The 25,259-nt window shown below is 41.0% G+C and overlaps 1 protein-coding gene across 1 annotated transcript; it reads left to right on the forward strand.

Annotated features, from left to right (window-relative positions):
• Nucleotides 1-309: 309 nt before the first annotated feature.
• Nucleotides 310-24,581, forward strand: srm (spermidine synthase). The gene is made up of 8 exons (XM_067970648.1): nt 310-577; nt 13,862-13,982; nt 16,210-16,302; nt 18,045-18,198; nt 19,856-19,939; nt 22,155-22,300; nt 23,215-23,337; nt 24,107-24,581. The coding sequence occupies exons 1-8, from the start codon at nt 447-449 to the stop codon at nt 24,122-24,124; spliced, it is 870 nt and encodes a 289-aa protein (XP_067826749.1). The 5' UTR covers nt 310-446; the 3' UTR covers nt 24,125-24,581.
• Nucleotides 24,582-25,259: the final 678 nt, after the last annotated feature.

Consider the following 25,259-nt stretch of genomic DNA (forward strand, 5'->3'; position numbering starts at 1 on the left):
CACCCACTCCCCCCATTACCCCTCTCTCCCTCCTGGTGCCATTCCCCCCCCCTATAACCCACTCCCCCCCCCTATAACCCACTCCCCCCATTACCCCTCTCTCCCTCCTGGTGCCACTCCCCCCATTACCCCTCTCCCTCTCCCTCTCCCCCTCCTGTCTCCAGGTCTCTCCACCGCCCTGTGCCCCACCAGACAACCCTAACCTGCTAACCCCGCCTCCTTCCTTCTCTCGGCCCGGATTGGTTGGTTACGTCAGCACGTTGGTGGGAGCGCCGGCGGATTGGCGGAGCGGGCTGTCAATCAGCCGGCGGACCGCTGATAAAGCTGGGTGGCGCGGCGCGCTAGGCCCTTTTTTTTTCCCTCCTTCCATTTACGCTGAGGGGGTGAGCGGCCGGGCCGGCGGGCGAGACAGAGACAACCTGACCCGTTAACACCAGCGAGCGGCAATGGACACCATCAAGAGCGGCTGGTTCACGGAAACCTCCACCCTGTGGCCGGGCCAGGCCATGTCCCTGGAGGTGGAGGAGATCCTCTACCACCAGAAATCACCCTTCCAAGATGTGGTTGTCTTCAAAAGGTCAGAAAATTTTCTAGCACCTTCTGGAAAATTCTTCATTTTATTTTGTTTCAGAAAGAAAATACATAAAGTTTGTGAGGAAACTGAACCTGCCGGGGGTGGGGGGAAGCCCGTTATGAGTGGGGGCAGATCTCCAGACCTGTGCTGCCTGGGCTCAGTCCAGTCCAACCCAGGCCTGTCCTGTGGGGAGACTGACAGCCGGCTCTAAAATGGTCATTTTTTTTTTGTTTTGTTTTGCAGAAATCTCAATCAAATTGTTCTTTTCTCCCCCTTTTTTTTAAATCTGCATTTTAATATTTATTCTACTGTTCTGTCTTTTTTTTTTGTTGGATCTAGCTTTTTGCACTGATTGTCTTTCTGCATTATTCAATGGATTTTTTTTTTCTTGGCAACCAGACACTGAAGTCACTTGCTGCCCAGCTGTGGGCTTTCATTCTGTTACTAATTTGTTAGAGAGAGCACAATACTTGTTTTTATGCCTTTTTTTAAAAAAAAGGGCTTATTTCATATATAACTGGGGTAGAAATTACCTGAAGGTTTTCATTTGTTTATTGAATAAGAAGCAGTAACTTTTGAACTGTTGAGGTCAATTCAAATGCTGATTTAACCAAAGCTGTCAACATGGGGGAAGTGAGTGAGACTTGTGCACGAGTGGCATTGATTGCAACCGTATTTAAATAATGCAGCCCTATTTAAATAAATTAAAATGTTTTTTTTGAAGTGAGGTGCACGGCGGTGGACTGGCCATGTGGGAAATCGAGAGACTTCCCGATGCTCCCCTGATTCCGTAATTATTTATCGGTGCTTCCCTTTTTCTGAGAATCCCGAAGGTTCCTTTCGGGGAAGCCAGTCGGCCCCTGGCGGTGCATCAAAGTGGATTTAAACCAAAAGAAGGGCGTCTCACCAAATTAGTGGAAGTTGACGACGGGTCTGTGATTTACTATCCTCCAATGTTGCTGATGTGAGCCCTTCAGTAGGGATTTCCTGTAATTGATGATAAATATTGTTTTTTTGATGTGTTCTTGCACTTCATGCTCTGTGTTTTGTGACGAGCCATGACACGAGGCAGTGAAGTGCTGAATGGCCCGGTGTGTTGGGGGGGAGGAAAGATTATGATTGTCAGTTCGCCAAGTTCTTAAAAGGTGCTGTGTAAGTGCATACTGTTAACATAGCAAAAAGTCCCACGCTACTTTACAAGGGCAGATCAGCAAGAGTAGGAAAGAGGGCTAGGGGAAGTGGCTGAAGATGTGGTCAAAAGTTCTGAGGAGGCTTTTGAAAATGGAAAAAGATATATAGCAAGGTAGAAGAAAATTCCAAAATGCCATATGGCTTTTAATCTCCACCAGAACAGGTGGACAGTCCCATTGATCATACTGCTCTCAGATTAAGAGTCCATTTGAATCTCCATAATGTTCCTCAGTTTTTTTGAAACAATGAATGTCATGGTAATGCATAACTACTCAGATTCAATGGGCAGTGTTTTGAGAGCATTGTTGTTCCATAAAATAATAATGGTCTAATTACTGGGGTATCAAAATGATAAGTGTAACTTTATACCCCATTTATATAACAGCAATGCTGTATCAAACCCACCTACCTGCCTCTAGAAAAACACAACATTGTCACTAATTCTATCCCCCTTTCTGGTTACTCACGCAGGTTGAATCAGTCCATGTAAAAAGTTGGCACCCTATTCGATCCAGAAATGTGCTTTCAAACTCCATATGCTATCCATCAACAAGACTGCTCATTCCACTTCTGTCCTAATGTTGCCCCACTGCTGCTGAGACCCTTATCTATGCTTTGATCACTGCTAGACAGGATTTCTCCAGGATCCTCCTTACTGGCCTCCTAGCCTCCTCCCTCCTTAAATTCAAACTCTGTCAAAACTCATCTGCTTGTATCTTGTCCATCATAAAGTCCTACTCACCCATCACTTTGTTCTCGCTGATCTACGTGGACTCAATGTACCCATATGCATTGAATTTAAAGTCTTTATCTTCAAGTTTGTCCACACTTTACCCCACCCTATCCTCAAGCCTTATGTCCCCTCCCAAACCGTTGGCCCTCCAGTTCTCCCCTTCTGCACAACCTCTCACTTCGTCCCTACACTGGTGGCAGAGCCTTTAGGTTCCTCAGCCATACTCTCTAACTCCTTTCGTAAGGCTCTCTCCATTTTTAAAAGCCTTGTTTAAAACCTGTCTTTTCAACCAAGATTTGTCACTACACTGAACTTTCCCACAGTCACTGAACATCTCCTTTTTGTTTTTCCTTATGTAAAGCACCATGGGTTGTTTTCCTAAGTTGAAAGGAGCTATGTAACTACAAGGTGATGTTTCATGCCCTGTGCCAGGAGGCAAAGTGTTGATAAATGTAAGTGGCAGCTGTCGGCATTGCTGCAAGTCAAGGCTGTTTTGCTTTGCTATACCTGTATGAGCCAGAAATTCAGTTTTCACCATTGTTGCCACCAGTACTCTCCATTTATTTTACAGTTTGAATTCAGTGTGCTGGAGCAGTCAGTGTATTGCAGAACCACTTCCACTTAAAGTGCTCCTGCAATATAAATGTGGTATGAAAAGCATTGGCCTGGAAATTGGTCATAAAATAACGGCAATGCTAACAGGGCTTACCATTATTTCAGGGCAAATGGAAGAGCAAGTTCTGGTGAGTGCACATGCGCTGTCAAATGCGGAAATTGCTCTACCATTTGCCCTGCTCCTCTGGAAACTGCGTGGGAAGGACAGCACGCCAGCTGAATGAATGGACTAACGCAGAATTGCTCTGCCCAGCTGGAAACGAACTAAAGTCTCAATAAAAATGGCACGCTGGGTTTTTAGGTCTAAACTAACTTTTAATGGCATGGTAAGTCTTAATGACTGCCAAACAACCCTTCTGGCACTGAATGAATTTTTTAAAATGCCGAATCTTATTACTTCCGATTTTAATTGTTGGACATTTTTTTAAAAAATTACTTTTTCTTTGTCTCTTATCTGTCTTTTAATTTCATATTTCCTACCCTCTCTTTATTTCACTTTCTCTAACTGATTTTACATTGGACTTGCTGTTGTAGCTTACACTTCCTGGTTCTGACTGCGTGACTTGTCAAGGATGCTTCAAGCTGATTTGGGTGAGGGGAGACAGAGCGATCCTTTCCCTGCTCACAGTTCATGGAAGCCCAGGAAAGGACGCTGCACTTTTTGCAGCTCCTCACTGAAGCAAGTTTCCACTCAAAAGTCCGCGAGTAGTTTGTGGGTGCGTTTATAACTAACGAGCGGCAGGTGACATTCATTTGCCGCTCAGTGCAATTTCCAGGCCAATATGTCTTTAGGTTAACACCTGAGGTAGAAGAGCTTTAGAAATCCTAGGATAGGGATTACTTTCTGCCCTTCTATGCAACCTCCCTCTTAGTCCCTCCATTGGTGGCAGTGCCTTTAGGTTCCTCAGCCGTACTCTCTAACTCCTTTCCTAAGCCTCTCTTCCCCTCTCAGGTTTTAACAAGGCTTTTAAAAATGTCTTTTTGACCAAGCTTTGTCACTACTCTGAACTTTCCCACAGTCACTGAACATCTGCTCCTTTTTGTTTTTCCCTATGTAAAGCGCCATTGGATGTTTTTCTAAGTTGAAAGGAGCTATATAAATACAAGGTATTGTTTCATGCCCTGTGCCAGGAGGCAAAGCATTGATAAATGTAAGTGGCTGCCATCAGCATTGCTGCATGTCAAAGCTATTTTGCTTTGATCTACCCGTACAAGCCAGAAATTCAGTTTTCACCTCTGTTGCCACCAGTACTCTGAATCCAAACCATAATATGAACTGAGTGTGCTGGGGCAGTCATTGTAATGCAGAACTGCTTCCACATAGTGCACCTGCAATATAAATGTGGTATGAAAAGCATTGGCCATAAAATAAAGATGATGCTGACAGGGCTCTGTTATTTCAGGGCAAATATAAAAGCAAGTTCCGGTGAGTGCACATACGCAGTCAAACAGAAATCTGGAACTTGCTCTACCATTTGCCCTGCTTCTCCGAAAGCCATGTGGGAAGGACAGCACGCCAGATGAATGAATGGATTAATGCAAACGTTCTCTCCTGCCTAGCTGGAAACTAACTAATCTCTCCATAAAAATGGTACGCTGGGTTTTTTAGGTCTAAACTAACTTTTAACTCTGTGGTAAGTCTTAATGACTGCCAAACAACCCCTCTGGCACTGAAAATGAACTTTTAAAAATGCTGAGTCTCACTACTTCTGATTTTAATTGTTGGGTATTTGTTTTTTTAAAAAAAATGTTCACTTTCTTCTTTGTCTCTTATCTGTCTTTTAGTTCAATATGTCATACCCTCTCTTTTGATTTTTACATTGAATTTACTGTGGTAGCTTGCACTTCCTGGTTCTGATTCTGTGTGACTTGTCAAGGATGCTTCAAACTGGGTGAGGGGAGAGAGAGAGCGATCCTTTCCCCGCTCACAACTCACGGAAGCCTGGGAAAGGAGGCTGCACTTTTTGCAGCTCCCCATTGAAGCATGTTTCTACTCAAAAGTCCGCAAGTATTTTGCGGGTGAGTTTATAACTAATGAGCGGCGGGAGATGTTCATTGGCTTAGAAATCCTATATATATCTGTCTATCTATTTTGATGCCTTGGCCGCACAGAAACAGCAAATGAATAACCAGTTAACTTTTTTTTGGTGCTTCTGATTGAAGGAGGAATATTGACTCAGAACACCAGGGCAACTTGCTACTCTTTAAATAGTATCATGGGATCTTTTATATCTACCTGAACAGGCATACTGGGCCTTGATTTAATGTCTCATCTGAAGGATGACGCCTCTGACTGCACTGAAGTGTCATCATAGATTATGTACTCCAGTCCTGTGGTGGAGTTTGTGTTTATGACCTTCTCACCCAGTGTTATCACAAAGTAAAGCTGCCACTGCAAATGTAAAGAACTACAGGCATCCTCTGTTCAATGAAGACTTTGACGTAGCACAAAATGTAGATTTTTACCAAGTTTTCATGTGCATTTGGTCTTGTGTGTTACAGGTAGTTGGGAGTAGGTATTTACGGTTTGATTTTGTCATTGTGTGTATTTTGTCATTGTGTGTATTTTGTCATTGTGTGTATTTTGTCATTGTGTGTATTTTGTCATTGTGTGTATTTTGTCATTGTGTGTATTTTGTCATTGTGTGTATTTTGTCATTGTGTGTATTTTGTCATTGTGTGTATTTTGTCATTGTGTGTATTTTGTCATTGTGTGTATTTTGTCATTGTGTGTATTTTGTCATTGTGTGTATTTTGTCATTGTGTGTATTTTGTCATTGTGTGTATTTTGTCAAGTAAGGTACAGCTCTGTCCTATGCTTGCTCCTGAATCTTGCCCAGAAACACACACTGCCTATACTTGGGTATCGAGAATGGTCTTTTAGGTGAAGTAACGTAGCCCGAGGAATAGCTCCTGAGCACCGGTCAGTTTGGTAGTACTTCTGCCTCGTCAGAAGGCTATGGCTTTGTGGCCCATTTCAGAACTTGAATACTTAATCTAGGCTGACACTCCTGTGCTGTATTGATGGAGAGCTGTGTTGTAAGAGGTGCTGTGCTATTGATCAAACATTAAACTGAAGTTCCATCTGTTCAGGTGGACACTAATTCTATGAAAGGGTTGAGATCAAGTAGGCCTTCCTCTTAAATTATTACATTTAAAAACAGTGGGATAGAAATTCTGGAAGTGTGGTAGAGTAAGATGTCCTCTTGTGCTCACTATGACCCTGTCCCAAATCGTGGGGGAAGGATTGTTTGAATATTAGGGGCAGGGCTTGACACCAGTAACTGCATTATTGGGCTGCCTTTCCAACAGAGCCAGGGGATTTTGGAGCAGCACTTTGCTGCTCTGTTGGAGCATGAGCTGGTCTGGGCTAAGTGCCTGGCGGTCTAACTTCAACCTTCAGGTGCTTCTTATTTTCTGGCTTTGTTACAGAACGTAATAAATAGGAGCAGGAGTAGGCCATACGGTCCCTCGAGCCAGCTCTGCCATTCAATAAGATCATGGCTGATCTTTGACCTTGATTAACTCCACCTTGCCGCTCGATCCCCATATCCTTTGATTCCCTTAGAGTCCAAAAATCTATTGATCCCGGCCTGAATATACTCGATGACTGAGCATCCACAGCCCTCTTTGTCTAGAGAATTCCAAAGATTCACAGTCCTCTGAGTGAAGAAATTTCTCCTCATTTCAGTCCTAAATGGCCGACCCCTTATCCTGAGACTGTGACCTAGTTCTAGACTCTCCAGCAAGGGAAACAGCTTCTCAGCATTTACCCTGTCAAGCCTGCTCAGAATCTTTTATGTTTCAATGAGATCACCTCTCATTCTCCTGAACGCCAGAGATAATAGGCCCATTCTACTCATCTCTCCTCATAGGACAACCTTCATTCCAAGAATCAATCTAGTGAACCTTTGTTGCACTGTGTCTAAGGCAAGTATATCCTTCCTTAGGTAAGGAGACCAAAACTGTACACTACTCCAGGTGAGGTCTCACCAGAGCCCTGTATAATTGCAGCAAGACTTCCTTACTCTTATACTCCAACCCTCTTGTAATAAAGGCCAATATATCATTTGCCTTACTGATTTGTTGCTGTACCTGCATGTTAACTGTGTTTTGTGTACAAGGACACCCAAATCCCTCTACACCAATGTTTAATAGTTTCTCACCATTTTAAAAAAAACATTGTTTTTCTATTCTTCCGACCAAAGTGAATCACCCATGTACTCCATCTGCCACCTTTGTGCCCACTCACTTAACCTGTCTATATCTCTTTGGAGACTGTCCTCCTCACAGCTTACTTTCCCACCTAGCTTTGTATCATCAGCAAACTTAGATACATTACACTTGGTCCCTTCAGCTAATGGTGGGGAATGACTTACTGCCCCATTCCCACCATCGCTTTGGCCACTGCAATCTCCCCCCCCCCCCCCCCCCCCCCCAGGCCTTCTGTTACTCGGCTGGAGTGCCCGGCTGAGTCAGGCAATAAGCTCATTTAAAATGCAAATCTGGGTCCTTCGTTCATACATTGGACCCCATTTACCACTTTAGGAGAGTACTGGCCAGAGTGGTTCTGCTCTATGCTCCGTATCCAGTATCAGCTGCCGCCAGCAGGCTGCCATGGGATGCTCGTTTTCCGCCCCCGCCAGCCAGCCAGGACTATTGGGTGGCTAGCTGCCCTAAGTCTGCTCAGGGTGAGAACTATTCCAGTGTCTGGATGCAACGTTGCTGCACAAGTTAATGTTTAGTTTCATAAGTACAGCACTGGATAAAAGTCAGTTTTAGGGCTACAGTTCCCAAAATTCAGTGTAAGCCTTCAGTGTGTCCTCAGAATGGAGATTTTAATTGAAACAAATGTCATAGTAGATTTCATCCTTCGTGTAATTAACTTCTGTGATTTCCCCTGAGCAGTGTAGACAAGCTCAGAATGAACAAACAAACAAAAAAGTTCCACCAGAATAACACAGATGCCCTGAAAGATGTCACGACTCAGGTATACTGCAGTTTTTGCATTGAAGCAGTGCGTTTTCCATGTTGCATTGATGCAAAAATTGTAGTTATGTACTCAAATAAATGCATTTATTTAACGTTGTCCTGTGGTGTCAGCTTCCATTCTTTTATTTCTCTCTTTCCTGCTCTGCTCCTCCTACACGTGGCACACTATTTTATTCACTGTGGCAGATGGGAGCTGAATCAACAGAAAAATTCATATGACTTTGCTTGTTTGCCAATTCAAACACACTGACTTTTAGAAAAGTTGGGGTTGTTCCAGAGTTCTCACTGATATATTAAAAAAATGGGCTTTGCAGCTAATTTTTTTTAGCAATGAATTAACGTGGCCACTGCAAGCCTGTGTCTTGCCTTCCTGCTTCCATCCTGTCCGTGATTTGCACAGAAACTGCATGCAATTTGGTAGATGTGGGTCTCATTGGTGCAGTTCCACAGCCCCTGGCAGTGCTCTGGTGCCTCGCCTGTCCTTCACGCTCCGTTGCCTCGCCAAGGCATCGCAGCCACACCCGTTGCTGGTGCTCACCCTACATTCATACATAGGCAATTTCCAGGAGGAGTCACTAAATAGGGATCCTTCCCCAACTCAGGAGGCCTGTTATAGCACCCCATCACGTCTCTGCCTGAGAACAGCTAATTCGGCATAGACCAAACCTGGCAGTCTTTAGTTCACAGTTGTTCTTTGCTCTTTTTTTACATTTGTGGCACTACATTTAAAGTGGTTAAAGTTAATAGATACACTGGTCCAAACAAAATGTTTCAGTTGTGTTTCAAGCTAATCAAATCTTATCTGATGATAGTCACTTCTAAAGTTAAAATCTAATAACTTATTTTTACAACAACTTGCATTTTTATAGTGCCTTTAACATAGGAAATCGTTCTAACACAGAACTAGAAGTTCATGCTTATTAGCACATGAACCTGAGCAGTTGTAGATCATTTCTTCTTGTGATGTTTTGGATTTCCATAGCCTTCACTTTGAAAGAACAAGGTGTCTCTAAAGATTACAGCAGGTTTATTGGAGGAAAAGGCTCCTTAAAAATGCAAAATACCATAATTCTTCAGTGCAGTTAATGATTTTTAGTTGTGACATTGGTATAGTCAGTGACTCGATGCTAAATCTCTGTTTTGATATGTGAGGAGGCATCTGGTCTCTGCTCCCTAGCTCTCCACAGCAGTGTGCAGAAATGCAAGTATGGGGGACCAAACCTCTGCAGCACGCTGCAAGACTAAACAAGTGATTCAGGAATTCTAGTTACTGACATGAGCGATTGATATTCTGTTATTACCTGGCCATATATGCATAAACTGCTTTCTGCTGTCTTACCAAAGTGGCCATGGGGCATCACATCTAAATCCAATCCAATTTGTGCCCAGTGTCTGCACACATGCACTTTCCAGCTGGCATTACTGGATAATAGCCACAAATGGGAGCTCTGGCTGATTTCACCTCCTGCCTTCCCCAATTCAACTTGGGTTTGTACTCAACTAACCATCACTATGCACAAGAGTCTCCAGACCAAGCTACTGAGAAATTCACAGGTAAAGTTTCTGTTTGCACCCTGTCCCTGTAAGGGCACACCTGCTTACCTAAACCCAGTGGTATTAGTTATAGATTGACAATAGCCAAGGCATAATGACCCCCAAATGTGCACAAGGATACTGCATGAGTTTTACCAGTGAAAACGTAGCACTGGTAAAATTCAGTCCTTTTGCAAACTGGACTACTCTATCCATTGGGAAATTAGCTTAGGGTTATCTGAAGCAGAGTGGAAAATGACTGGTCTCCCCTTCATGTCCTGTCAATGTGCCATGCTAGTTAGTCAACCTTCAACAATGCCCTTTGAGAATTGTGGGGAAGTGACTTCTGAGTGTCTCAAATATTGGATTAAGACTGCTACAGAAGCTTAGCTCTGTTTTGTCTTCCATCGCCAGGTGGGACATCTTGGTATCACCTTAACCTCAGAGACCCTTTTTACATTTCTCCTCTTCCTTCCTCCCTCCAACCTTCCCCACCCCCAATTGGAAAAATAGTTAGTGAGTTACATTTCTACACCTAATTACAGCTCCAGCTAACTGCACAGACCAGAGGTTTGGATGTGGTACCTTCTTGATCTGTACAGCTTAGTTTCATCAAGGTGCCTTTATCCACTGAGCCATGGGAGACTCAGTCATTGCAGAGTAAACATTACGTTATTCAAATTGTCTTATACCTGAAATTAAATTTGGGAGCATTTTACCCATCTATATGGGTGAGAATGCTACAAACATTTATATCAATTATGAATATGGTCAGTAGTGTTTGGAATGTGAAGAATATGGTGTTCTTCCTTTCCATATGTAGAGCAAGTCTTCACAGTTGAGCACCTTTCAAATACACTAATCATTAATGAAAAGGGTAGAGTGTGACATGTAAATAATAGTAAATAGTTTCACCTTCATTGTAGCATGACTTTCTACTAAATTTCCCTCATTTATACCAATGGTGTCAAAACCATTTGTATTGCATAGAAAAACATGCCTTGGTGCCAGTTGACAGTGATGTGTTATCTTTCTCTGACATGGGGTGTAACTTTACCTTTTGCTGAGCTGAACATTGTCAAACATTTCCTGTTTGGTTTTTGCTGTAACAGTTTCAAGTTGATGTGTAGAATCATAGAAATTTCAACACAGCAGGTGGCCCATCATGTCACTATCTACTCTAATGTAATTTCCTTCTTTTTTTCACATAAGCTGCTTCTTAACTTGTTAAATGTGTAATAGAAATCAAGGACATGGGGGACAATGAGTTTATAACGTTTCTTTTTAGCCATTTGTAAAATCTGACCGGGAATGACTTTTTTTGTTTTTAATCTTCATGAGGTGCGAAGCCTATTTCTTTTGGGGAAGGTGGGGTTTGAGCTGTTCCTGCCAGACTTTTAGGGAATGCCTGTGTTGCAATTTGAGCTATTTCCCAATAATCTTTGTTCATTGCAAAGGCCAGCTTCTGTGGGGAAACCCAGGGTTCCTGTGAACTGAGAATTTATCTGACATGAAGTATCTGGGATAGTATGATATACGGTAAGCCATCTACCTATACCACTGGGTTATACACTGCAAATAGCACAGCTATCACGTACATTCCTGGCTTCAAGTTTGCGGAAAAACACCATGCTGACATAGCATATCGTTCAGGCTAAACTAATTTGAATTATTGTAAGATGTAAATTTTTTACAGAATTAAGAATGTCACTAGATTAAAAATAACGATTCAGCCCTGTGAGATAAATGAATTAGACAGACACTAGGAGACCAAAGATAGTTCTCATCTACAGTTAGAATTTTTTTTAAATCCTGATTTTTTTTTTCCATCTCCTTTCCTAAAGTTGCTAATTTATGCTGGGGGGGTGGTTCCATAGGTGCCAGGTACCTTCCATTGGCGGCTGTGCCTTCATCTGCATAGGCCCTAAGCTCCAGAATTCCCTCCCTAAACCTCTCCGCCTCTCTACCTCCTTTTTAAGATGCTCCTTAAAACCTACCTCTTTGACCAAGCCTTTGGTCACCTGTCCTAACATCTCCTTATCTGGCTCGGTGTCAAATTTTGTTTGATAACGCTCCTGTGAAGCGCCTTGAAACATTTTACCACGTTAAAGGTGCTATATAAATGCAAGTTGTTGTTGGTACTTCGTCCAAGTGGGCATTCGTAATGTGAGCCTGGCCGGTAAGTGTTAACTGGTTGTTTGATTGTGAGGGGTGCGCCATACCGAGCCGGACGCTGCCCTCGCCTGACATTCATGCACATGAACATTCCAGCAGAAGTCACTAGATGCTGATCAAAGGTGAACATTCTGGATGACCAGTTTTTCCCCTCAGTTCTGAGCTGCTGCAGGCAATCGTTTAGGAATGATGGCAAAGTACAAGTGAAATGAGATGGTTTGGGGAGCATGAAATAACCAAATAAATTCAGAAAGATCGGCAGATATTTAGCAATTAGCTGTGAAGTGCAGGTAACATTTAATACTGCTTTAAAGCAATGAATTGTGATGCTTAAAAATAGCAAGTATGATCATGACATGAAAGGTATGTTAAGGAAGTTGAATTGGGTGTGACTGTTGCCCTGTTAGAGATTGGTTGTGTAGGAAAATAGAATGCAAGGTAATATAAGTTTCAAGAAAGTGATACTGACAATCTGTAAAGCATTAGTGGGACCAGACAGAATATTACTCACTAACAAGGCAGCAGAAAAAAAATCTTTCCTCTGTACTATGATGAAAATGGTTGTTTATATAACCAAAAGTCTTAATGCCACTGCAGCTGAGCTGAAGTGCAGGTTGGCAAGTTCTATTTACAGACAGAATACTACAAACATCTAGTATTATCTATTCATCTAACGTTATATTTTGCTCAACTGAAGTTTAGTTAAACGTCACTATATTGTGTGTTGCCTAATGTAACATTCAACCTACCATTCCAAAGTAGTTTTTTTTAAAAAAGAAAATGTTTCTTTTGACTTTTTTTAATATATATTTCCTTTTTGTCCCTCCTCTCCTGAAGGCACTGACTATAGTTGGGGTTCAGCCAGGACCCCTTGGTTACTTCACCCACTTGGCCATTCCCTATATGTTAGCTTAGGAAGTGAGTGTCAGCAGACTATTTGCCTGTAGTATTTGTGTTTTCCTATATTACAACAGTGACTACACTTCAAAAGTACCCCATTGGCTGTAAAGCACCTAGGATCGTCCTGAGGTCGTGAAAGGTGCTATATAATTGAAAGCCTGTCTGTCTTTCTGTCGGAGGCCATCACAACTGAGCGTGTTGTCCTCATGCATTTTCTAGCAGTAGTCATTGTGTAGCAATAGGGACAGGGAAGTGTGCATCTCCCCCACCTCAATGCCAAGAAGACCAAGGCAAGTTGTAACATTTACTGCTATGGCTAAAATTAATTAATTTAGGACAGACCTAGAAACAAATCTATCACCTTCCAGAAAGACACTAAACAGTTATTTAGAAAAGTACTAAGATCTTCACTATAGTATAATCTCACAAAGTTGGACCTTTTTGGTAAATTCCAAGGTTCCAGGGACTGAGCAGTGCAGTGAGTTGTACCATGCTCAGCTTCATGAATTCAACCCACATTGAGATGAATCGTCTTCATCTGTCTGCTGACAGTTTGAAATTTGATTAGTCTTATCTTCATTCCTTGTGGACATGAGCCCACAAAAGTTCAGTGATTAGTGCTGCTTACAACTGCACTCGGTTGGTCCATCATGTAAAAAGCAAAGATATTCAGCACTCAAAGGGTCATCAATATAGGGCTAGTGGAAAATTATTTGATTTTCCCCTTCTTTCATCTTTAGTTGATTTCTAATGTCTGTGGTACTGTGCTTAAATGGTCATTCTTTGTCTGAGCCTAGTCAGTGAGTGGGGGTGATCACAGTTGAACCTCATCTGATGTCCAGTAGGAACCCTGACTAATTCCCCCCCCTAGCATGGGCACTGTGGCCAGTTGTACCACTCCAGCTGCTGCCCTGACTGAGATCAGCACGGACCTGGCATGCACACTTGATGCCATACTGTAGTGCTTTTACCCTTTAGGCTATCATGGAGGTCTGTGTTTTTTTGGTAAACCCAACTAGTTTGCGTTGTAATGAAAATGAAATGTCATTTAAGGAAGCTCAACTACAGTGTGACATTACTGCACATGCTTATATTATAGGATGTGTATGGTGCACTGTTTGAGATTAAGTTGTTGTTTTTCTGTACAGCAAAACCTATGGTAATGTCTTGGTGCTGGATGGTGTGATACAGTGCACTGAAAGGGATGAGTTTGCATACCAAGAAATGATCGCAAATCTAACTCTGTGCAGCCATCCTAACCCCAAAAAGGTACAGTTCAATTCATTTTACTCTTTGGGAATGAAAATGTCACTGTCTGGTGGTAAGAAATTGAGTGTATTGTTGGGAAGTTCTATCTTGCATCTAACCCATGCCATTTTGGATCTGGGAGTGCTGTTACGAGCCAACTCTCAATCATCACCAGCAAAGGAGATTAACCGGTTATTAATTGCAATTGCTGTTTGTGATTTTGCTGTGCGCAAATTCCTTTGCTTTTCCCTCCATAACAGAAGCAACTGCATTTTAAAAGTAATTAATTGTGGATGGGTAAGATGATACATAAATGCCAGCTGTTTTAGTGTATGTAGAGCAGTGAAATGCTGCATTTTCAAAACATAAAATAGGTACAGAAACTCACTATTTGTTAGTGCCTTCCATTCATGTGGAGAATAATCCCTTTTGTCTAGCTGCAATGCCCCTTTCTAATAGTCCAGTCTCTGTTTCAAGTGGCTTTTGATCTAGGATCTCTGTACAGCTGCTGATTTCAATACCACACTGTGTATAGTAAATTGTCTTTTTTTGGCTTCTGTGAGGTGCCTTGGGATGTTTTCCTATGTTAAAGGTGCTATATAAATGCAAGTTGTTACTGCATTTGTTTTTAAAATTATTTGTAGCTGAATATTGCATGTTCGCATGTATGTTCGCTTGCTCACATTGTCAGCATGGACCTAATTAGATCTACAAAAACAAAGCAGTTGCCCTCCCTGCTCTTAGCCCCAGTCTGTAGCCAGGTTTCTCCTGCCTGACACTGCAGCTGGTCTCCCCCTTCTGCTCCTACCTAAAGTTTACAAGCAGCTGCCTTGCTGCCAGACCCCCACACCTAGGCCCATCAGACTTCAACCCTGATCTGACACTCTTGTGTTGGCCTGACCTATTTTCCCTCTGCTCAGCTTCAATCTGCACTCTCTGCCCTGACCAGTCATTCCCCCCACACTATACAGCTATATTTTTCCTGGTTTAAGCTTCAGTCCCTGCATGGACCCTCCTCCCCACACCAGCCTGAACGACTTGTAATTGCTTTTCTTCCCCGACCACCAGTTCCTCACTCAAGCCCTACCAGACCTTAACCCAGGATCTGGCCAGATCCTTGTCCCAGACCTGGAACCTCTGGTCCTTCCAGCCCCTACATTCAAATATGTATATTTGGATACATTGTAAATATTTCATACATTTATATTTGCAAAGTTGTCTAGTAGATTTATATTTACAATTCAGTATTTGTAATTTTCATTTTTAATATACATTTATATCTAATTAGAATTTAAGCACAATTATATAATTTGACTATTTACATGATGTATGGTTTTATAATTGCATGTGATTTTCTCATTTTCCCATATATTTTATTTATACAGAATATATAGTCTGTATGTTCTTATGGCTTTTTTCAACATTAATTTCTAGGCAGTGTTTATTCTTGTCAAACTGAGTTCCCCGATAGTGTGACTCTTCATCTATGAGAATAATCTAGAGTTAATTTTTTTTAAAATGAGGCAAAGTATGCAACCTTCACTCACTGTTCTTTCCACATAAGCCTGATTCTACAACCCATGCTCCCTGTGAGTGCTTGATTGTGTAATCAACCCTATACCCTATAAAGATAGGTAGATATTGATATTTGAAAGTTAGAAAGAACTTGCATTTATATAGTAAATTTCATGGCCCCAGGACATTTGTAAAGTACTTCATAGCTAATGAAGTACTTTTCAAGTATTGGCACTGTTGTAATGTAGGGTAAGTCTGCAGCCAATTTCCACACAGCAAGGAACCACAAACAGCAATGAGGTAAATTACCAGATAAACTGTGTGATGTTGGTTGAAGTTTAAATATTGGCCATGACATTGGGAGAACTCCCCTGCTCTTCTTCAAATAGTGACATGGATCTTTTGCATCCACCTGAGAAGATAGATGTTTAATGTCTAATTGTGCAGCACTCCCTCTACTGCCCTGAAGTGTCAGCCTGGATTATGTGCTCAAGTCCTGGGATGGGTCTTGAACCCATGATTTTATGATTGAGATGAGTGTGCACCACTGAGCCAAGATGTTATGTAGGCAAACACAGCAGCCAATTTGAGCCAAGCTATGCCTATAATTTGCTGAGATTATAGTTGAGTAAATATTCTTGATAGTGGAAGAAAGTTTGTTGGAAATGTATGCTGTAATGAAGTATAATTGCTCAGATTGGTTATCACTTATTAAAAAATATATATATTTTAGGTGCTTATTATTGGAGGTGGAGATGGTGGTGTATTGCGAGAAGTGGTCAAACATTCCGCCGTGGAGTCTGTAGCGCAGTGTGAAATCGATGAGGTAATGAGAATACAGATTGATTAAACAAGGAACTTGTTGTTTTATTCTGCTTTCCACCATCTTGGATCGGTTTACTCTGCGGAGACCTGGGAATGGTCACATTAGCCGTAGGGTGGGGAGAGTAAGAAAAATATGAAGTTAAAACTACAGTTATCCTACTTGATTTCTTTTTGCCCAGTGATACTTAGGCTGAGGTTATATTCTACTACTGGTTGACTGTAGAGCACCGTTCACAGCCTGTAACATCCATTTTAAACCGCAGACGGCACCTGGTTGAAAATTGTGCAGAGTGTCTGCTTTGTCAAAACATCAAAAATACACCTGCTTCATTTTATAATGGGTGTGTGTATTATAATTTTATAATGGATCCTAAGCACATTTGTAATTCAGCTTGACATCACACTGGAATTTACTCTGCTGTGTCAAGCCCAAACAATGTGTGACTGGCTCCCTGAGGGGGCCTCGCACTGGATAGTAATTGTGATCTGACTGAGTTATACTATCACTTTTGCATTGCTGTAAAGCAAAAATTATTGTGCTGTGATGGAAAAGTGATAGTAAAGTTCAGCCCCTAGTAACTAGGCACCACTTTTTTAATGAATTTGAAAGGATGGTCACAGGCACCTAGCTGCAATCTGCAAAGCACTGTAGTTTGCATTTAAAATTAACTAACATATTTAACTGGATATCTTAAACTTTTAATTCTTCAGCAAACATATAAACAAAATGTGATGTAAACCAAGGTGTACAATTTATATTCCTCATGAAACTGGCCGTGATCCACTTCTAATCATGAGATATCTGGTCCACCCACTTATGGATATAAATCTTATGCAGGGGGGAGAGGGGTGATGTTCAGCATATGTTGTGTTCTAAGTTCATGTTTATGATGCAGTAATGAAAGCATTTTAGATTTTACATCATAAGATGCAAAGCATTTTTTTCTGTTTTTATTCTCCCTGCTATCTTAGTGTAATTAATTTGTGTGCAGACTGAATAAGGAAGATACTAGATTAACTACCTTTTGATATTGTCTTCCTTATTCTACCAATGTAGTTTACGCTCTATGTAGCTTATGCTCCATATACAAATGTCCATACCTCTGGTGCTGGAGTTGCTGTTAGAACAGACCCAAGTCGATATCAATGAACTGAGGTGGTTTATCAGAACAGGACCTTGCGTGTGGCACAGGATATGGTTTACAAGGCTGCTGTGACAAAAGTCGATCCTCCTTTTTGATGATTGCTAATTCATTGGTATGTGAAGGATGAGCTGCTTTGGAAGGAAATCCATACTGTTTGTCTGACGCTGTATTTGACAATTCATTTTCCAATATGCCAAAGTATTCTTCAATCAATTTCTGACTTACCATATTTTTCATATTTAAATTTTTTGTGCTCATCAAGGTGTTGAATTTTAGTGAGGAGGAATGGAACTTTTTCTCTCGATTGTTCTCATCTAGCGCTTCTAAAATAAGATCCAAGTTGGCTGATTTCATTAATTCACACCATAAAAATTCAGTCAATAGGATACTGTGATAAAACTGCTGTTGATTTTCAGCTAATGGTTAAGCGGAGTCCCTTTTATGACAAGCATTTGAAGAAAACCGTTCAGAGCCTCCTGAAAGCTATGCTACTTTGCATGCATTTGCAAAACGTGTTCCTTTTTGGTGGGGATAGGGGAATCTCGAAGTTGGCACTTTAATACGCACCTGTCTTATTTGCATTTTTTTGTATCTTTAGGATGTAATAAAGGTTTCTAAACAATACCTCCCTGGTATGGCAGTGGGTTTCTCAAGCCAGAAGTTGAAACTCCATGTGGGTGATGGCTTTGAATTCATGAAAGAGAACCAGGATGCATTTGATGTAATTATCACTGATTCCTCAGATCCAGTAGGTACGAATTCTGATGAGTCCAGTTGGTAATGAGTGATGGTAACTGGCTGCTGGACCCCCCCCACCCCCTGGCTGTCTTTGGATGACCTTGTGGAAAGGGAATATTTTTTATGTTCTGTAGTCTTGTGCTTTTGATTTAAAGGGTAAATGGACATTTTGTAAAAAAAATGAAAAGAATAGTTAATCATAAAATGTTCCTTAAGATATTTATTGTGCTGTCAATCTCTTCTATCATGCTCCTAAAGCTGTACCTGGTTGATATGTTGATTGAAAGGACGCTTATTTTATGTAATCCCTATTGCGTTTCTCAGGTATTTGGACAGTAAACTATATGGAAAAAGCTGGAAACACTCAGCAAGCCAGGCAGCATTTGTGGAGAAAAACAGTTAATGTTTCAGGTCGATGACAAAAGATCATCGACCTGAAACATTAACTGTTTTTCTCCACAGATGCTGCTTGGCTTGCTGAGTGTTTCCAGCTTTTTCTGTTTTTATTTAAGATTTCCAGCATATGCAATATTTTGCTTTTGAGCAAGATGTAAAAGATAGATTCAGAAAATTACTTCAAACTAAACTGAGAATACAGCAAGGGACACTGGTTCAAAGCAGTAAAAAGAAAATTTAGGACCGATGTCAGACAGTGATCAACAGGTGTAAGACTTCTGGACAGGGTGGTGGAGAAAGCTTGGAATCATTCAAAAATCAATTAGATGCAATGATGTGCAGACTGTTGGGTCTTCCCAATTATAGCTATAATTAGCTATATTTATCTTGTGAACTACACTTGTAAGCAATTAATGCTGCAGACTAATCCATGTAATGATGGGAGGAAGGCAGGTCTTTTGTGTATTTGGCCCTTCAACAGGGTTAAACTGAGTCTCTGATTCTGATCAAACAGCATTTTCAAAACATTAACAAAGTGCTGTTTCAAATTCCTGCTTTAATGCTTTGGGTGTAAAAAATCAACACTATTATTGATGTATAAGTGTCGTGTAGAGTATTTTGAGCTATATAAAGCTGCTTTTACATTGCACAATTGCACTTAAGCCACCAGTTCCGAGGCTCACTAAAACAGGCTGCTGGCAAGGCCTATTTTTAGCAGGTCTTCCAGGCCCTTTGGCCCGGAGCCCCAGCTGCTTTGCATTTGCCTCATAACTACGGAGACCTGTGCTTCAGGGATTGGTGGTGCTAGCATAAGACAAGGGTGAAGTACTGGTGGTTACTAGCCTGTCACTGATGGTGAATGCTGTTTTATTAAAAAAATAGACGGTGCTAGTACACTGAGAAACGCCTGTGTGGCAGCTGCCATACCTCACTTGCCCTAGTAACATTTGTGAGGTATGAGTTTGTGGCCATAATTTATTTTCCATAAACACCACCCATAGCCTGTAAACTTGTTTACAGTTCTGCTTGTCAAATTGCCAGGTAGTCTATAGGAGAGAAATCCACAAAGTCAACTATATCAATGGGTAGTGTGCCTATAGTGGATGGTTTTTTGACTAGTTCTGCTTTTGTACAATCTAATATATTCTCTTGTTCACTGATTTCCCTTCACTCTCCTTCTCCTCCTCCTTCACGCTGACGTTCCTTCACTCTCCTCCTCCTCCTCCTTCGCGCTGACGTCCCTTCATCCTCCTCCTCCTTCGCGCTGACATCAAGGACCCGCTGAAAGTCTGTTTCAAGAAGCTTACTACCAGCTGATGAAGAATGCTCTGCGTGAGGGCGGGATCCTTGGAGCACAAGGTAAGCAGCTGTTGCTCGCTTTTCTACCTACAAAAAATGTTATATTGCAATGGTTCTTTGATAGGACTCTAAATGCATTCGCTTTTCCAATTTGAAGTTAAAACATAAATGGATAACTGAATCTTAGTTTTTAAAAAAACTAATTGCCATCCCCTTTTCTTAAAAAAAAACACAAATGAATCCTGCATGAAGGACAAACATGTAGAAAAGGTTCAAAAGCAAAATACTGCAGATGCTGGAAATCTGAAATAAACACAGAAAATGCTGGAGAAGCTCAGCAAGTCAGGCAGCATCTGAGGAGAAAGAAACAGTTAACGTTTCAGGTCGAGGACCTTTCGACAGAACTGGTCTGATGAGCTGAGTTCTGACAAAAGGTCTTCGAGCTGAAACGTTAACTGTTTCTTTCGCCACAGATGCTGCCTGACTTGCTGAGCTGCTCCAGCATTTTCTGCTTTTATGTAGAAAAGGATGACATGGTTATGAAAAACCTAGTACTTATTGCAAGTACAGAAACTCAATCTGAAGCTGTTCTTTGTGGGGTAACTAGCCTATTAAGGACTTACTCATTGAATGTGTTTTTTTCAATATATCATGCATTGTTCAAGTATTTGATGATTTTCATTGTAAAGATATTCATTTAATATGCAAGACTCTGATGTACATGGTAATATGCACCATTGCAAAGAGAATTTGCTAGTGTGTTGCAAGACTATATTAATCCAGTAATGCAGTGAAGCTTCGTAACATTTTCTTGGAATTTAATTTTTGTTCCCTACTGTCCAAAAGCTGTAGCTTTTGATGTTGTGCTCAAGTTGTGTAACCAAGGGGCTAAACAATTAAATTGATTTACTGTCATTTGCATTACTGGATTAATATAGTCTTGCAACACACTAGCAAATTCTCTTTGCAATGGTGCATATTACCATGTACATCAGAGTCTTGCATATTAAATGAATATCTTTACAATGAAAATCATCAAATACTAGAACAATGCATGATATATTGAAAAAAACACGTTCAATGAGTAAGTCCTTAATAGGCTAGTTACCCCACAAAGAACAGCTTCAGATTGAGTTTCTGTACTTGCAATAAAGTACTAGGTTTTTCATTATCATGTCATCCTTTTCTACATAAAAGCAGAAAATGCTGGAGAAGCTCAGCAAGTCAGGCAGCATCTGAGGAGAAAGAAACAGTTAACGTTTCAGCTCGAAGACCTTTCGCCAGAACTCAGCTCATCAGACCAGTTCTGTCGAAAGGTCCTCGACCTGAAACGTTAACTGTTTCTTTCTCCTCAGATGCTGCCTGACTTGCTGAGCTTCTCCAGCATTTTCTGCTTTTATTTCAGATTTCCAGCATCTGCAATATTTTGCTTTTGAACCTTTTCTACATGTTTGTCCTTCATGCAGGGCATAAACTGAGCCTTCTGTGATCAATTATCAACTTTTTGAAAGCATCCCTGTCATTTCAAATTCCCACTTTTAACCCACCACCACCACCACCTTAGGTGTCCAACTAACACTTTTTTTACTCTAATGTTGCGATTTTCAGTAAACCCCATACATTTATAATACAATTAATAAAAGATGTCACAACGGCAGTGGTGAATATGCTACAAAATATCACTGCTTTGCAAGCCTGTTCCTTACATACCAATCTTCACAGTGAAACAAACCAGTTGCTTCCATCAAAGGAACAATTCTGCCAGTTACATCAGAGAAATGAGCCAGATTAATCTTTGGAGCAAAGACACGATCTGATTTCTTAAATAAATGGAAAAAAGCAATTCAAACTTTGTTATACGCCTCTTAAGATGTTACCCATTTGTAATTTTTAGTATTTGCTTTAGAAATGAAGTCTAGGCTAACCTGGCTGGACAAATACATGTACTATCCAATGTGGTACTGAGCCATATCAATCAGGGAGGTCCCAGGTTCAATCTCTTGTCTGCTCTGAGATAGTTAATCTAAGACGAGGACAATAGTTAGGGACATTATAAGCGGCTTCAGCGACCCAGAACAGAGGGGAAAAATGTCAAACTGTTTTTCTGCTCTTAATCTGCTCCATGCTCATATTTGAAGAATGGCCTGACAGCTCCCAACAGAAAAGTAAGGGGATAAGGTTGGAGGAATAAAAGGTTTTACAAGTTGACAGCATATTTTAAAAATAAGAAACCTGGAATTTTCTTGTTACTGATCTGACTCTGTGACTTCTGCAGGTGAATGTCAGTGGCTGCACCTCAAGCTCATAAAGGAGATGCGGAGGTTCTGTAAATCTTTGTTTCCTGTGGTTGAATATGCGTACAGCACAATCCCTACATACCCCAGTGGGCAGATCGGCTTTATGCTGTGCAGTAAAAATCCTGTGAGTCAAGTGTCCTTCTGTTAAGTTTGTTCCCTATTCTTAAAAAAAAAAATCTAGATTATTCTATCTGAGGTCAGCGGGCGTGCAGAGTGTGAAGTCAATAGCTATGAATGTAACACAATTGCTAAATGAGGCTGCAAACGGAGAATGGCCAGTTTTTCCAGAGGCAGATGCTACACTTTCTTCCTATTTGTATTGCAGGCAACACTGTAGTATAAATAAGGCAGCACTAACGTTCCTCACGTTGATGGGAATAAGAAAAAAAAAATGGAGGCAACATGCCCACTTGTGAAGGTACCAAGGCCCACCTCGAAGTAGTTTTGCTGGCTGCATTTGAAGGCAACGTGCCAGTGAGGGCACCGATTTCCATTGATGCTGCTTGTCAGCAGGTCTACCATTTTATTGTGCCTGTGATTTTTTGACATTGGCCCAAGCAGACCTTTTCTGACATTAGGACAGGTCTGTAGGCAGAATAATGGTCATACAACTTTGTAGTAGCAACATGTTCTGCCCTACAGTATAAATGGGGTGAATTTGGCACTGAGGGAACCTGCTCCCTTGGAAGTGATCATGTGATAGAAACAGTGTTCGTTTGACAAGTCAACAAATAACCAGCAAACTGCCTGTTTCTCAGTGGTGAAGGTTGTTTACTGTGTAACACTTGCACTTTACAGACATTTAAATTACAGGCATTTAATTTACATGCACATCAGTGCCTCTCTCCTGGGTAGATCACCAAGCAAAATGGCATTGAGGGCATGCACAATAGTATTGTTCCAGTAATGACTGCTCTCAATTGAATGGATTGGAAGAGATGCAAATGCACCTTACGTGGGCATTCTTCCTGTTGTAAAATCTTTGTTGACAGGGCTTCTTTGTCAAAGTGGAAACTTATTGATTGGATTATTTTATAGGACACTAATTTTCGTGAGCCTGTGAGGCAGCTGTCAGCTGAGGAAGTGGACAGAATGCAGCTGAAATACTACAATGCAGATATGCATCGAGCAGCATTTGTTCTGCCAGAGTTTGCCAGAAAGGTAATCCTACATGATCAGCTTAATTCTGCTTGCTTTGAAGTTAAGGACGATTTTGTTTAATACTTTTTCTAACACTGACACACATGCACTTTTTTTTACTCCTTTTCCCTTCTTTCATGTGCTCTTTTGCTTTTGTGCTGTTTTGCTCTATCCTTCCTTCTGTCCCTTAACCCTTAGCAATGCTTATCCAGTTCCTCCATGGTTTCACCTTCCCCTACTTCTGCAACATTAAGCCCTATATTCCAGCGTATGCTGTCTAAGATGGTAATTAAACTGAGATGCTGTTGCCTGTTCTGATGGTTCAGTTGGAAGTTAAAGATCCCATGGCAATATTTAAACAAGTTCCCAATTGGCCATTTATCTTCTGAATGATGTGTTTTCCCACGTAACAGTCCCTGTAATTCTTGTGTGAAATGTTTTGACATTTCACACTATAAATGCAAAAATTGTCAGACCATTGTTTTACAATGACTAAACCAAATTCTGTTTTTATTAACACTTTTACTGATGTTTTGGAGTTTGTTTGTATTAATCAGTTTTTCCCTATAATCAACACTACCATTTTGTGGGAACTGAAAGTGAACTTTTTATTGCATGAGATTCCTGGATTTTTACTGAAGTTTCGGGGATCATATTCTGCAATTCTATCGCCTCTTCTGCAAAAGCCGAAAACCAGTGGCCTTGATCATTATTTACAAATTTGTTGTTTGAAAATGTGAGCTCTTGCACCAGAAACAAATGTAATTTCCCCTTTTTTTTTGTCTTGCAGGCTCTTAATGACGCATAAACATTTCTGTTGCTCACTACCTTCAATACTGGAAAAAGTTTTTACAAATTCTGTCATCAATTTATATTGGACTCGTAATGTGCCATCCTGCAAATTAACCCTTTCCCGTCTTCAGGGAGGAAACCTTTCGTTCTACTGCCCAGGAGGCCAGGAAATAGCAGCTCTTGATGTGAATAAAAGACCGAGTTTCAGTAATTTTTAAAGAAGATCACAGCATTGTGATTTCCCCCGGACTGTTGGGTGATCGCTGATTCTTGCGGAGTAGGTCAGGTGTACAGCGGACCTCTGGACCTTGTATAGTCAGCTGACTAACCAATAACCTGGATTTATAGACACTGCACGTGGCTGACAGCGTGGACCGCTGAGGCCTTAATCCATGATAGTCCTAGACTGGAAAGGGTTTAACAAATTTTAACAAAAAAAACTAAATAAAATTGCAACCAGATAAAGCTTGGAACTTGGACTTGTGTGAAAGCTTTTGGGCAACAAGTGCTTGGAAACTTTGAGACAAAAAGGAACACTGATTTATGTCCTAACAGCATGCTTACTCTTTTAAAGTATGATGCGTTCTTCAGTAGGATTTACTACAACTGTATTGAATTGCAGGTCACAAATCGTTGGCTCTACATGCATCTCACTTGTACTCTTTCCCTTTTCCATCTCCCATATGCTCACTTTTTCTTTCCCCATCACCCTTGAATGCTCACTTTTCATTTTCCCTCTTTATAGACTGTCATTCCCTTCTCCCTTTTCCTCTCAGGTGTTCTTTTTCTCTCTCTCCCCCTCCCTTCCTCTTGCTCCCTGTCTCTTCCCCCTCTCAGCATTGTATGTTTTTAAATCATTGTAAATCAGCTAAATTAATGAGTGGCTCCCATCTTTAATATTTGGCTTGTTGGTAATATATTGACATGCTGTAACTGCTAGCAAACAGATTGTTTTTTCTGGTGAAACTTTGCTGTGACTGTTTCAATCCAGTCATAACCCAGTACCTCTCACTGAAAAGTGATGGGCAAAGTTTAACCAGTAAAAGTGATAGCACACATAATATATCAATAAGTCACCATGGGAGGAATAAATTCCTTAGATTAAAGGATGGAATGCTATGGGCATCTTTATGAAGGGTTGGTAGGTGAAA

The sequence above is a fragment of the Heptranchias perlo genome, chromosome 32 (genome assembly GCF_035084215.1).
Source record: "Heptranchias perlo isolate sHepPer1 chromosome 32, sHepPer1.hap1, whole genome shotgun sequence".
NCBI lineage: Eukaryota > Metazoa > Chordata > Chondrichthyes > Hexanchiformes > Hexanchidae > Heptranchias > Heptranchias perlo.